The sequence below is a fragment of the Vanellus vanellus genome (assembly GCF_965231255.1).
Source record: "Vanellus vanellus genome assembly, chromosome: 16".
Lineage (NCBI taxonomy): Eukaryota > Metazoa > Chordata > Aves > Charadriiformes > Charadriidae > Vanellus > Vanellus vanellus.
The window spans coordinates 16,889,945-16,905,156 of record NC_138921.1 but is presented as its reverse complement, the minus strand read 5'-3'; the positions used below and the strand labels follow the sequence as shown (position 1 = coordinate 16,905,156).

The following is a 15,212-nucleotide window of genomic DNA, read 5'->3' as shown; positions in this document are numbered from 1 at the left end:
TAAGAGACCGACGACGGGGATGACCTGGGGGACACGGAGGGTTCGGGGCTGGTTTCCTGCTTGGGAAAGTTTCAGTATTGATTTCAAAGAGTGGAGGGCTCACGGGGAGGGAGAACTCCGGTTGTGCTGCGATCCGGGGCACATAACCAGTCGCGTACACGTCCCCAGTGTTCCAATGTATTGCTCGTTTACTTTAAAACAAGTGCATGTGTAAGAGTATATTTTTGGTGTTTTTCTGGCATGGTGAAAAATCAGCCGGAGAAGCTTTCTGCGGGGTGGGAAGAGGGGCCGTACCAGTGGCGGTGACGCCACGTCCCCGAGCTGGGGGACACTGCGGGTACAGCAGCGGGGTGAGGGCTGGCGGGGCAGAGACGGGTGCGGAGACGCAGGGCCATCCCCGCTCCCGCGTGCCGCCGGTTGTGTGAGGTGATGGGGTGGCATTGCACGGTTCTCCTAACGCTCTCTCTGTGAACCCTTTCCAGCCCACGACCTTCCCCCGAGCAAGACCTCGGCCACGGCGCAGACCGGCAGCCACCTGCAGTGCCTCTCGGTCCACTGCACGGACGACGTGGGCGAGGCGAAGGGCCGGACTGCGGTGCCGACGTGGAGGTCCCTGCACTCGGACATCTCCAACAGATTTGGGACTTTTGTGGCCGCCCTGACTTGAACAAAAGAAATTATTTTTTTTCTCTTTTTAATTTCAAAGGGCCGCTACTGCTAGGTGGACTATTTTTCTAGGTTGGTACCTGCTTAGTGGCATATGGACTGGAAAGGGTTAATTTAAAGTAAACCTCAACTTTTTTTTAATCTTCTGCCACAGTATGTTACCAGTGTTAACCCTTCTGCAGTTAGCACACTTTTGCTTAAGATTTTCCTGCTAGATCACTTTTTCCCATTATTCTGTAACCTTGGCATACATTTATAGATGAGGCCTTTTCCTTTTTCATCTCAGTGTATGTCCAAGTCACGTATGTCATAATAAGACAAAGACCCTCCTCTTCCTCTTCTTCCTCATTTTCTTTGTTTTTCTTTTTTTTTGTTTGTTTTTGTTTTGCTTTGTTCAGTGCTTATTACAATGGTGATCCTGAAGAACAGCAGTTCAGGAATAAACGCCGGTTAAAGCGAAATGGTCATCATTATATTATATATTATATTGACACCCAGCTTTTTCCAGTCACATAAAACCCAAACAGTTAATGCTCTATTGAATATTCAGGCAACGAGCGTGCCCTTTCCTGGGAAAATGATGTTCTGTTACTAATAACGTTCAGCCTCGTTTGCTCTCCACCTCCCTCTGCGAGGCGAGGACGCTCATTCCTGTATTTACCCTGGTGAAGCCCAGCGATGAGCTTTGTCATGAACGGGCTGGTTCAGACACAGCTGGGGTAGGTATAGATGAGATGTTTTTCTAAGTCTAACAGGAAGTTTACTTAATAATTAAGAGTCATTATGTCCTCCACCGAATGCCCAGGCTCCCTCTCTGCTTGCGAGGAGGAGCTGGGGGTGCTCCCCAGCATGGCCGCAGCCTCCCGGTCCTGGTGATGCTCCCACAGTTCCCACTTTACAACTGCTGGAGGAAAAAGTCCCCCAGAGCCACCACGCGCCTCCCATGTGCGCTGTGCCGCGGTGTCCCAGCGCAGGAGCCGGCGCCTGTGGTGGGGCTGGGTCCATTGCCAGCTGTGGCCGGTGTCCCCAAAGCCCTGCCAGGTGGCATTGCTGCACCCTGCCCATTTTTCGCCCATTTTTAGCTGAAGGAAGATGCTGTCGGTCGAAGCAGGATGCAGCATCCCTTGCACGCATCCTGGTGCAGTGGCAGTGGTCAGGGGATGGCCTGAGCAGGGGAAAGCGGGGGGCTGTATGCCCGAGGTCAGTGTTTCCTATCCGCCAGAGCAGAGAGACCCCGCGTTAGACCCCCCCGAACTCATTCGAGGCCTCGTTTTTGCCATGCATAGAAGAACAGTGTTACTAGATGCACACAATGAAAGGAAAACCATACTTTCCTGCTTGTGATAGATAATACTCATTTGAGAAGAAAGTTGGAAGCAAACCAGATAAAAACACGACTGACACGATGATGCGACACGCCTGTGGTTTTACGTAACTGTCCATTATTTGTGCATCCTCTGTGTCCGGGGAGCGCGAGCCCTCCTGCCCCGCTCAGGCCGGCTCACTTTCCTCTGCTCCCCGAAGCTTAATAACATCACTGGAGATTTAGGTTTTAGCTGTGAAATAAAGGTCGGCCTCTCTGGGGTTATTTATTACTTCTGTCATCAATTCACAAAATGTGTCCCTCCTCAAGGGATGGAGTTTGAAGACTGCTCTGTATTTTATCTTCGATGATTGTGCTGGGCCTTTAATTATTTTGAAGTAATGTTCTCAGCAGACAGCAATGGAGAGGGAATTCTCCTTAAAATCCCAATGGCACAGGGTAGTCTGAAATCCTCTCCCTCAGTCGTGTGTGGCTTCAGAGAGACTCAGTGTTTGGAAGCGTTAGTTGGATGTGCTCTTATTAACCATGCATAGATTGATTTCCTCTTACGGCTCTGGTCAGTGACTTGACTTTATGTAAGTTTGGGAGCTTTGAAACTTGATTTTCGATATTATTTTACTTTGTATTGAAGCTGGAGCTGCCACGAGGATGAGGATTTTTGCCCATCCTGGAGCAATTGGCTGTGGAGCTGCCTCCCGCCTGCTGGGTTTGGAACGAAGGGACGGGATGTTTCGTACCTTCTGTAGGTGTGCGCGCTGCCGAAAGCTCAGAGCACTCCCTCTCCCGGCACTAAAATATCACTGTTCCCCATAAAATATCTCCTGGTGGAATAATAATTGTCAGCCCCCACTCTGGAATATGCCTCTTCGCCTGTGATTTCTTAAGTCTCAGTTCACCCAGATACGTGCTTAACTTTCGATCCCGTCTAGCAGAGCACTTGGGGGCTGCTGAGCTCTGGAGCGTGGTGGGCGCTGCCGTGGTGGTTCCCTCTGCAGCTCCCACCTTCCAGCCAGGTGGGTCTTGGAGTAACCCCAGAAAACACATGCCTAGACACATGATACCACGTTCCAGCACTTGCAGCTGAAAATTTAGGAAGAGTTCATGGTCTGATGGCATTCCTGTGCTGGAGTGCAGCCCATGGCGTACTTCTTTGTTTTTAGTTTTTCCTGCTGCATTCAAGAGAACAGGTTTTTCAGGCTTCCTGAGGTCAGGGATGCACACCCTGTGCTACCGGGAAGAGACCTCTCGGTGAACGCTGCATCAGACATTGCAGATTGCTTTTAAAGAGAAATCCTCTGTTAAGTAGAAAGGCAGTGACTCAGTTGGTCTCGCCCACCCTTTTCTTCTGGTTTGCGCTCTGCAGCCTGTGCTTCTCCCCTGGCGTTGTCCTCATCTACTCAGGTCTTACTTTTCCACTTGCTTATAGAAATAGAAAGTGGAAGCAATTCCTTAAAACCCAATGGAATCCTAACGGTTTTAAATCCTGTGAAAGGAGGGGGACGGGATATACTGAAGCCGGGGACGTGTCCTCAGCTGCGGCGCTGTACAGCGTGGGAGTGCGGGAGCTGTGGCACGCAGCCGCCGCCAAGTCTGTCCCGCGGCACTGGCACTGCCGGACCCGTGAGGTGGACGCAGTGGGAGAACGGGGTTTTTAGGTAGTGAGGAGTTGAAATCAGTGGCTGACCGTCTCCTGGGCCTTATTGTCGATGTAGTCTTGGTGAATAATATGGTCACATGCAATCCTCTTGCTAACCTCCTATCCATTCGGTCTTGCTCAATTTAAGCGACATTAGCAACGGAGCAAAAGGAGGCAATGCGTGCTCTACTCGGGGCAGCTGGTAGCAACTCAAGGACCAACCTGCGCTTTTATGGTTTCTTTGCTTTTTGCCAAAGATCAGAACAGAAACGGTACATATGACTGACCAGGACAAGTGTCGCTTCATGCTCATAACCTGGTGTATTGGGTACTGACAGCAGATGCAGAATCCTGGAGCTTTGTCACAGAGCTTGTCTTGACCACAGTAATTTCCTTTTACCCATTTTCTCCATTAATTTGACACTGAATGCACTGATTTTTATTTTTTTTAAAACATATATAAAATATCAGCTTAGTCCCACTTGGTAAGAATTGAAGCGATTTAATTTTGTGAACAATAATACTTTAACCGGAGCATGTTGCAGAGCTGTAGGTAAAAGCCGGTTGGGCAAGAGGTAAGTTGTGCTCTTTTGTGGACAGGGAAACTGAGGCACAGACAGCGTCAGCCCGAGCTGGGTCAGAGGCACGTCAGTGGTGGAGCTGAGCGGTAGCCGAGGTCAGACCTCTGCTCGCCGCCCTCCTTGCTGAGCCGCACGGCTCGAGGTTTGCTTCCTTCGGAGAGGGAGACGGTGCAGCAGGGGGTGAAATTTTATGAGCTGCAAGTTCCCCAAACGACTGCATAAACCCAGAATAACTTAAACTCGCACCCGCTTGTCCTTCAGGGCTTCCAGACGGGGGGACATTGCACCAAGAAGTCAAAGATCTGTGGTAAACGTGCCATTAAGATATGCACAAACTTCGCTTTACATGGTGAACAACAGCTAAAATGTGGCTTTTGGAGCTTGCCCCTGCCTTGCCTGGCGTTTGCGGGTCTCCCACGCAGCCCCCTGCCCCAGGTGCCGGGTAGGGGGGAGCCTGGCTGTCCTCCCGACTCCTGTGGTATTTGTGAAAAGAACCTCTGCCCTTCGTCGTCAGGATAAAAAGTAGGAGCAAACTGGGCAAAATCTCTCCTGCATTTAAATTGGCGGGAGCGATACAATATCTCTTTGCCAAAAAACAGGAAAGAGTAGGCCTTATTTATTAAATACTCTTGTGAATTTTCTCCGGATCATTTTTTCCTAGGGTTACTAATTCTCTGCTATTCTAGCTCAGTTGTTCAGTGAGAGAGGGTTTAGGCTCATTTTTATTTAGTTATGGTGACTTTCATCAAATAATAGGTAAGGATTTCATTGTGTGGGTAGGGTGGAAGGGAATGAGCATCACAGTTATGTCACCTGGGTCGTCTAGGGGACTGTCTCGGGTGCTGTGTGTCTCCGTGGTCGTTCCGAGGCTGGCTGCCCTTCCCAGACCAGGAATCGGTATGAGGCTCCCGGCACCACCAGAAAGGCAAAATGTTCCCACATTGCGTACGGAGGGAGAGGAGGGCGCAGGTCAGCGGAACGCGCCGAAACGCACCGGCCGCTGGGAGGGCGGGAGGAGGTGGGGGGGTGGGGGGAAGCGCAGACAGAACAAAACTGGTAAATTTTGATTATTTTTGTTAAGCTGCAGCGTAAGGTTTTCTCAACTACTAGATCCACAGCTGTTCGGTGGATGGCGTATAAGAGCATAACCCATTTTTATAGAATTGTTTCTCCTTTATTGCTTAAGGCTAATGGAGGAAATAGTCTAATTTTGTCTTAGAAATTCTCTATTAAAATTGTTGGTTTGAGTCCATCCGCTCATAGATTCTGACTGATGAAACTGCAGGCTGTGATTTCCAGCAGTTATAACTTTATCACTATTCACTACCCAAGAATATTACAGCTTTAAAACAGCCTTAAGCGAAAGGATGTTATTTCTTTGTACTAAATTTGGTTCATGGAAAAGGAAAAAAAAATTCAAAACACTGGTAATCTGTACTGCATAGCAAACTCTTCTGAAAAATGTTATTGCACATGTAAAATATGAAAACTTGACTCTGCTGTGTGTTAGGCAATCCTGTAATCTTTTTTCTTTTTTTTTTTTTTTTTTGATTCTTGTTAAATTCATTTCTTAAATGCTTGGTTGGAAGACTGTGACAATAGCTCATGAAACTGAGTGTTATTTTTCTTTCTTTTTTTTAAATATGTAAAGTGCAGTCTTCTGTATTCATGCATATTGTACATATCTGTATATGTTTTACTGAGCAACTAAATAACAATAAATATGATGTTAATGGTGGCTATTGTATATTTCATACCGTGTTTGTTAATTTTTGTGGTAAGTCCTTTTTCCCCTAAGGTGTGAAGAAGCGAAAGGTTGCTCTTCACGTACAGGCAAACCCTGCGCCTCGCGATGATCAGGCCAACTTTTGCCAGTTGTGTGGTGAAATTCTCCCCACCGAGGGACTTCTTCCCCCGCTGCAGCCACGCAGAGCCGGAGGACGGCAGGCAGGTGTGGGGATGCCGTTTGATCCCGGCATTCCCGGGCTCTGCGGTGTCCTCTGCCTGCGGTGAGGAGACCCTCGCGTCCCCACGGCCAGACCCGCCCCCACCCCTGCTCCAGACGGACACACGATCCCGACGGCTGGAACTGACCGCGTAGTCAGAAACGTCTTTTTAGCTAAAGCCGGTTCTCCTCTGATACACCAGACAGCAAATCCGAGAGGTTTGCTGAGCTGTCCCGACCGTAGTGAACGGGACTTGGTAGGACAGATCAACCTCCCCAGGAGCAGCAGCTGAATTTCGAGGCTCCTCCCCAAGTTCAAAGGATCCTTGGTACAAGAGGAGGTTCCTCCGGGCCTTGTGGTACGCTGAAGTGCTGGATCTTCCATGGCACTTCTTCTGGCAAAACTTTTGGGCTGAAATCTGTGAATAAAAAGTAAACAGTCTAGAGCTCTTACCAAGATTCTTAAAAATCCCTTCATCTCTCCTATTCAAATTTCAAACTCTTAATCCTTTCACATTCTTGCAGCTTTTCGAAGGAGTCCTCCAGGAGAAATGTCATATGGTATTTTCCAAAACAACAATAAAAAAAGCGCAATGGCCCAGGCAATGTTCAAACACGTTCTTTTTGAACCGAAGAAACAACCTTCCGTATCTTTCATACTGGCAGGAAGCACAGAGGCAGCACTCGGCCCCGCGTATTCTTTTCCGTTTGTTCAGCGGGCGCCGAGGCGCGGGATGCCGCACAGCACTCGCCGCACAGCGCTGCACAACGGAACGGGACGAGCCGCTGCATCTCCCGCACAGCCGGCGAGCTGCGCCTGCATCGCGGCAGCGCTTCTGTGTGCCGAGTTCGGTGTCTGGTCACTCATATGTAATGCATCGAAACATAAAGTACCAAGATGTTGTATTCCATCTGATCCCTCTACATTTTTTTGCGACATTGAAAGCACAAATGGAAAAATGAAACTGTTTTGAGAGCTGTCTCAAGTCCATGGAGGGAGAAAGCTTTGCTTGATTTTCAAATCATGCTTTTAATATTCTTGAAGGGACAAAACAACGTAAGTTGTCTGCTTTAAAGATGGGAGCTCCCCTCTCGGCAGCGTGGCTGGGCACAGAGGTAGCAGGCAGAGATCTGTTAACTTTGGCTATAAAAAGCTATTTTGTTTTGAAATGTTCTCTCTTATTAAATCTGGTAATTATATGGTAGATACTTTGTAACTCTAGCTTTAAACAGAAATAACTTGCTTACTTTTTTTCTGTTTGCAGCCCTTCTGAGAAGCAAATCTATTTTCACAGCTTTTTGCTCCTTGCTGTGCAAGTAGTGTGCATGTTTTTTCCCAACTTTCAGCTCAAAACCATTGAAATTATTGAAATTACTTCTTCAGTATTGGTGGGATTTTATGTTTGGACTTCTTTTGGATCCTGAGAGAGAAAAATATGCCACGTTCCTGGGAGCTGTGCAGTTCCTTCTTTGCAGCGGAAACCCACAGCAGATGAGACCGTCCCCTCTCCCCACAGAGCCGCCAGCTCCCCGTGGGACCCGCGCCTGGTGTGGTGGCAGGGAGCTTCTGGTGTTCCTCAGTCTCACTGGTGGCTCCCGACCCCTCTCCAGCCCTCCCGTTGGGGAAGAGACGCCTGCGTGACGGTGGCCCCATACGCTGAGACCTCTCAGCTGCTGGGTGTTGAGACATTCAGGGCAGGTTCAGTCTCAGTCGCTTTGCCCAAGCTGTCTTGGGATTCCCGTGCCGTTCAGCTCGCCTCGGTGTGCCCTCTCTCTTCTCAAGCATTTCTCTCGCTCCGCTTGTCACCTGTGGCTCTGGAGCTCGTCTGGAGGGGACGGTCCTTCCAGCAGTGTGGCTGTGGCTGGAGCTGCCTCAGTGCTGCCGGGCCACCGTCTGGGCGGTGAGAGCCGGAGTGGTGGGGCAGCTCCCCGAGCTTGCCCCCCGCCTGCATAACCCAGCGCTGCTCCTTTCATTGCCCCAGTTATGCCAGTAAAACCAGCCATGAGCTCTGTTAATAGCTGGACTCGCACGTCTCCTCCAGTGTGTGATGACCATTTCTGTGTGCAAAGGCTCCTTTTGCTGCTGCCAGCGGCCGGAGCTGCCCCTCCGGCACCAGCAACGCTCTTCTCTGAGCTCCTGCCTCCGAAAAGCCGTCAGGAGCTGACTGTTCCCTGTGCATCACGATAACAGATGAAAATAAACTCATTGATCTTTGATTTCCTGCTCCTTGTGCTGGCTTTACTCGTCCTCCGGTAACATTCGTGACCTCTGCTGGTGCTGGCGCGGTGCTCGCTTACCCCGAGCACTTGCCTTCGTGCCCGGTGCTCTGTGCTCAGGGGCTCGTTTCTGGTCTGTGTCGGTGTTAAGCAGGGATTACAGTTTATTAACTAAAGAACAGCAAGTGGTTGGTCAGAGAGCTTTTCTAGTTCTTGCTCTCCTAATCGTTGTTCCCTGTGCCCTGAGACTGTGCCGAGAGTTGAAATCTGGCCGTAGCTGTGTCTCTTTTCCCAAGCCACTTAACTGATTTAATTATGTCCTTTGAGTTATTTTCTGCACGAGGCTTCGGCATTCCTGTCACGGAGAAGCCCTTATAAATATGTATTGTATGTTCAGCAGTTGGGGATCCATCGGCAGCGCAGCTGGATCCCGTGTGCTGAGATCTGCCCGGCCCCTCCCGAAAGCTGGGAATCGGAGCAGCCGTGGGGCCATTTGGCAGCTCTGCCCTGTGCTCCTCAGCACGGCACAGCGCGTGGCATGGCTCTTGGAGGGGTTGGGCCATCAGGCGTTAGAAGGCGTTTGCCTGCGGAGCCTCCTCGCCGAACCTCTCAGGCTGCGGTGGGAACACACATGTCTGAGCCGGGGCAGAGCCACACACAGCAAAGATGGACAGAAACGTGTGCTGCGGTGCTGTTTGTGCGCTTCTGTGTGTGTCTCCCAGAGCCATTTAAACCCCCTTTTTCCAGGTTGTTGTCTGTGCTAGCTGCTTACAGCCTGCTGCTGATATGATGGGGGTACCATCGCTTTCCCTGCAAACCATGGTAAATAAACACAGGAATGACAATGCGGGTCGTTGACATCCTTCTGGCTGAGAAACTTGCTAGAAAATGGAATTACGATGGTTTTCTTTTAATATGAATTGAGTATTTCCAAAAGTCCCGAAGCTACATGCCTGAAGCAGTTACTTTCCTGCCGGGTGACCAGAGGTTGTAGTCTCCCCAGCAGTTTTAGCTCTTTTAGTTTTATGGCCAATAACATCACATATATTTTTCTTGTAAAATGTCTGAAAACTCTTTGCTCAGGTGAACCCTGTAACGCTGTGCCTGCCGGGCAGAGGTAGAAATAGAGGTGACGTCTGTTCTGAGCTCTCCTTCTTTCTGAGACATTACCAGAGCTTATTAATGATAGTGCAGAAAGTGGAGGTGACAAGATCTGAAGAAAATCATTTAGGTCATCTTTGGTTAATTAGTGCAGGATTGCTCCCTGGTCTCTAATTCCCAGAGCTCTGACCAGCACAACTAAAATCGACAGAGCAGTGAGGGGGTGGTGGTGTGTGTGTCTTAACCTTTTAGTTATAAAAAATAAAACCAACCAACCCTTTATCCCCAGCTGTTGAGTGGGGATAATGTGCAAAATGAAGGAAGGGGAGAAGAGCCCACCGGCTGCAAAGGCTGCTTTGGAATTACACCACCTTTTTTGCAGCACTTGCCGCCAGCGGTGGGTCTGTGCACCTGCAGAGCCCCGGCGGGTGGGCGCGCAGGGAGACCCCTCGCAGGACCCCGACGGCCCGTCCAGCCCTGGCACGGTGCGTGGTGCAGGGGTGGGAGGTGGGAACAGCGTCTCCTTCACGCTCTCACTTGGCCTCAGACACGTAGTCGCCGCAAGGCCTGTAAGCCATTGCTCAGCTCCATTATTTCCTGTTATATCTTGCTGATATCACCGCCTGTGAAACTGGCACACGGGAAAACTGTGAGCCCGAGTTAATGTTTGCTGTGTCCTTTTAGGGGACTGACACTGACCCACACCCGCTGACAAAGAAGCTGTTGAAATGTTGCCCTAAATTTGATGTTAAAATGTTAATTTCAGGCTCCTTCTGGAAGGAGGCTGAACAGTGTGGTGTTATGAAGGCTCATGTCCAGCTGAAATGTCCTCAAGGGTTTGTAATGCATCGGGGTTAACTGGCGGAGAATATTCAGTGCTGAGCTTCAGGAGGTGGGAACTTTTCTCAATTTCCTTTTATCCTCTGCAAAATGCCCCTCTCTCCCTTCCCCCTTTCTTCCCCCACCCCCTTTTCTCTTTATAAAGCTGGAATTCTTCCAGACTCTGCTCTGGGCTTGCAAGAAAACTTTACTGTGTAAATTTGCTCTTTGTGTTGGGAGTCCTTTGTTTAAACAGCATTGTGAGCTTGCTGGGGAGGGATGGAAAGAGGGGGGAGCTGGGAGGAAGAATTTGAAAAGCCCTGACCCCTGATGAATAAAATCCAGCACATTAACACATTCTTCAATAAATTCATGATTGCAGATAAGGTGGGAGTCCCCAGGGCCGGGCTTTTCATTAACCCCCTGCTGGCTAACCCAAACAGACGGCAGTGTTTTGTTAGTGCGCTAGGACAAGCAGACCCCTTTTGTGGCGGAGGGGCCGAGTGCGCATGGGGAGATCTCCTATAGGAAGCCAGGTTACAAAATGGGACTCTATTTCAGAACAAACTCCTTTTGGTTAGTTTGATGAGATTACAGAAGGGAAAAGGCTTTAACAAGGGGCTTATTGAAGCTAAGTAACTGTTCTGAATATCGTGAGGACCAGGGCAGAAAACATATGATTCCCAAGTAAATACGTGCCACTACAGTACGGCTAAAACAACAAAGCTGGACATGCTCAGCGTGGTTGTTATGCGGCGTGCAGGGACGCTCGGAGGTGTGAACACATGTGGGACTCCCGCGATAACCTGTGCACAGCACCAGGCGCATGGCCCGGCACCGCCGGCCAGGGCTGCCGCGGCGCCAGCGCATCCCTCCGTGCCGCTTTGCATCCACGCACCACTCTGGGCCGCAAAGCGGAGTCCATTCATTCACAAGCGGCTATTTAACCTCCGGCAGATCCAAATTGTGAGGGTGCTGGTCCAGTGCTGCGTGGCGGAGCGAGGCTGGCGGGGCTCACCGCTCCCTGCACTGCCTCCTGCTCGCACAGGCCCTGCTGTCACCTGCAAGCACAATGCGGCGAGCCAGGCTGGTGGCCCCACTCCTGCTGGGGGATGCTCGGGACCCCTTCTCACTGCCGCCAGCAGTCTTGCTCTCCGCCTCAGAGTGCTCGGGCAAGATTAAGTCCATTTGTTCCCGCACTGGGATTACCCTTTTGCTTGAGTAACTGCTCTTCCTGGCAGTCATCTATCCAAAGCGTTTGTACGGAAGAGCTGTGTTCCTTCTCAGATGTCGCTGTGGGGCACGAGGGGAGCTGCACTGTTACCGCCTGGCCCCCAGGCCAGCCCCTCACCCCCTGTGCCCCTGGAACCCCTCTATGGACCTCCGGTGCCTTGAAGGCGCCCTGAGAGCAGATAGCGTGCCGGCATCCCGTCAGCCTGCAGCATGCTGGGTTGCAGAGAGGAGTTGGAGAGACACATGCGTTATGGCCACAGTGCGAATCGCACCTCTTGCAATGTCTTACTCTTTGAAAACTTATTTGTTCTTCTTGTTTCCAGGTGGAAAGCCTACTCAGGAAATATTTTGCTTTTGCGCACTTATCCCCCAAAATGCCTCCCTCCCATACTAGGAAGGTCTTCTGGGTTGTTTATTAGAGTATTTACATTTTTTAATGGTCTGGATTCTGTGGCTTATGCTCCCAAGTCTTTGTCTGCCAAACAACTCACACCATCACTCAGCCCAAAGAAATGTGTTTTGGGATGAAACCCAGAAAAATCATGAGTTTGTCTCAGGTTCCTGCTGCCGCCGGCCAGTAACGATGCTGTGCCTTTCCCAAGCGGCCGGTGCACGAGACTGCCCATCTCCCTGTGAGGTAACGTGCCCGGTGGGAGACCCCAAGCCTTTCACAGAGCAGCTCGCGCCCAAGCCAAGTGACTCCTGTCCTTCGGGGATCGACCCAGGTATTCTGCACGGGACCTCAGCACACCGGCACACAGGACCAGCTGTGCCCTGTTGCACACCCCTCTGTGGGCGACGGCCGCTTGCATGTCCTGCCGGCTGCTGGAGCCAGCACTCCTGCAGGAGGGCTCCGCAGCCATGGACGCTGGAGGCTGCGGGCAGCAACAGCCCTGCAGGTCCCACCTTGCAGACTCAGCTGCCTTTTGATGCTGCTTTTTTGGTGTGTGTAAGATTTCATTTACCTATGATATATAATTTCAAATTTTTTCCCATTGCTGCTAATGGAAGCATTTTGTTAATTTCCGTGGAAAACTGTTGGTGGGTTGAAGGGTGGGTTGAAGGAGGATGGAGCCAGGCTCTTTTCAATGGTTCCCAGTGACAGGACGAGGGGTAACGGGCACAAGTTAGAACAGAGGAAGTTCCGTTCAAATACACGGAAACACTTCTTTACGGTGAGGGTGACAGAGCACCGCACAGGCTGCCCAGGGAGGTTGTGGAGTCTGGAGATTTTCAAGACCCGCCTGGATGCAGTCCTGAGTAATGTGCTCTGGGCAATCCTGCTTTAGTGGAGGAGTTGGACTAGGTGATCTCTAGAGGTCCCTTCCAACTCTGAAAACTCCGTGATTGTCTTTTAGAGGAACTGAAGGTGTTTCAGACCTGACTGTGCTCTGGGCCCCACTGGCATTGCATCTCCTCTTGTAAATGCAAGGAAACACCATGCACAGCCGCAGTTGAACCTTCCAAGGGAAAAGAGCGAGAAATGAGCTTCCCTTTCCTGCAAGCTCCCTGCCTGCTCATGGGCAGGCCCCATCTACCAGAGCCATTCCCGCAGCTCCGGAGAAGGCAGCCTGGTGGTGAGGAGCACCAGCAGGGTGGCAAGGCTGTGTGGGGGCGTGCGCATTCTGTGTCAGGGAGATCTTGGCTCCCTCTGTGTCATGGTGGGGCTGGGAGATGCAGCAGTGCCCATGGCCCTGCACGTGCCTGCTGCAGCCTCAGGCTCTGTGCTGTGCTCCTCACCTGCTCCGCTGGTGGCTCTGTGGCGATATTGGGGAAATGGTGATGATTTAAGGCTGAAATCTCTTAAGAGCAAATACCATGTCTGCTGTGGCCTTCTCTCCCGGCAGCACGGTGAGCAAATGCAGCAGGGGCTGCTTTTCAGTCTGTTTTAAACTATTTAAATTTTCAAGGTTAATAAAGATGGAGAGACGTGTGTTATATTTGTAATTAAATCAAATGATCTCAATTCATGGACCCTAAAGGTTCCTTATTCTTGATGCAGTGAGATTAAGAATTGCCAGTTTCCCTAATTAACGGCTGATACTCTCAGCTCTGAGATCTCCCCGCATCTAGCGCGACGCTCTGCATGGGTTTTGGCCTGAAATAACCCCAGCGGCTCGCGCCGTGTGTGAATAACCTCCTAAACTTGTTTGCCTTGTAAGCTTGGTACACCTTATCAAGGCTCTTGCGTACAAGCCCTAGTGAAGGCAGCCCATTGTGTTGAGAGATTACTGCTGCTTCCATGCAATTTAATATTTTACCATTGCTCCATCTCATTGACAAGAAGCACCTGGAAGAGGAAAAACCCGGTTGTTTGGGCACACAGAAATGGTGGGCTCAGGCTCCGGCGGTGGGTGCCTGTGAATTGCTGCCTCATGCTGGGCTGAGGGGCATTTCCTTGTGGATATCCCCAAAAGCGCTCTCCCGGTGCTGCCGTCTGAACAAAGAGAGCAGGTTTAATGTTTTGCACACATGGCTCTGCGGGGCTGACATGTTTGACTGGAAGGAGCAGTCGCGGTTCCTTCCCATGGAAAATCCATCTGTTCCCCTGCATTCCCTGGTGCGTGGGGTCTCGGTGCCGGGGTGGGGGTGACAGCAGCGCCGGTGTTATTTGCCATGCACCCTGCTCGGCTGAGTGATGCTGTGTCACGCTGGAGGTGGTTAGGAGGGGTCGCTCAGGCACGTTCCCCCCCTTCCTTTTCCTTCCCTTATTTTTTGAGAATTTGCTTTGTAGGAAAAGCCTATTTTTCACATGTTGGGGATATGTTATTTCTTCCCCTTGGCTGTGTTCGTGCTCTGTGGAGCCCCTTGGAGAAGCTCCGAGGGCGGCCTGTGCCGGAGGGCCACGGCCCAGGCGCTGGGTCGGGCTTGGCAGCGGAGGGCTGCAGAAAGGGTCTTTTCAGGGTGGAGGTCTGGGAATTAATCTGAAGGCAAGGGTTTTGTGGGTTTTATTCCCCTGCAATAATTGAAGTTAAGTTCTTTTCAGGCACTGGTAACCCTCCAGCAGGATGCAGAGGGATGGTTGCAAGGCAGCGTGCTCCCTGCTCCCCAGCCGGCCCCAGGACGGCCGGGCCCCGCTGAGATGGCCGCGGGTGCTGGCCGTGGGAGCTGCCCGTGCCGGGGACGGCTGCCAGCCCCTGCCCTGACCACGCCTGGCTACTCTCTGCTCATTGTGACAGGGTCCCGGTTTGGGGATGGCTCCCTCACGGACCAGCAGTGTCTGCTGGTGTGGGCAGCCTGTGGCACGGACTGGGGTGCTGTTGCTCTCCATCCTGAGGTGGCTGTTGTCGAACAGTCGTTAACTGATGGTAACTGGCCTGGTTGCTGGCCCGGCTGGGCAGGAGGTCAGCCTGGATGCTGCCTCCCAGCTCGCTGGTCCATTCATGCGTGGCTGCAGCACATCTGCCATCCGTGTGGCCAGTGCATCTCCAGTGTGGGACTCTGAACTGAGACTGCCTCAAACCCTGCTTGTACGCTGCTTGGATGAGAAACCACAAGGAACTGTCAACTAGAAGCATGCGGAATGGAAAGTCAGTTTTTGGTGCTGCAAAGGCAGGACTGTACTGACTGCCTCGTCGCTGGTGCTGGGGGATTTTACCTAGCGATTATGGAGTGCGCCTGTGCAGGCTGAAAGCTCGAGTAGCGAACACTGTAAGATGTGCAACCCCCTAGTGTTTACCACACATGTGC

The 15,212-nt window shown here is 51.2% G+C and overlaps 1 protein-coding gene across 1 annotated transcript in view; it reads left to right on the top strand.

Moving 5' to 3' along the window:
- MN1 (MN1 proto-oncogene, transcriptional regulator) overlaps nt 1–746 on the top strand; it is a 35,663-nt gene extending 34,917 nt beyond the window's left edge. Inside the window, exon 2 of the mRNA XM_082491886.1 lies at nt 483–746. Coding sequence (XP_082348012.1) covers nt 483–667 — 185 coding nt within the window. The 3' untranslated portion in view covers nt 668–746. The remainder of the gene's footprint in view (nt 1–482) is intronic.
- Nucleotides 747–15,212: the final 14,466 nt, after the last annotated feature.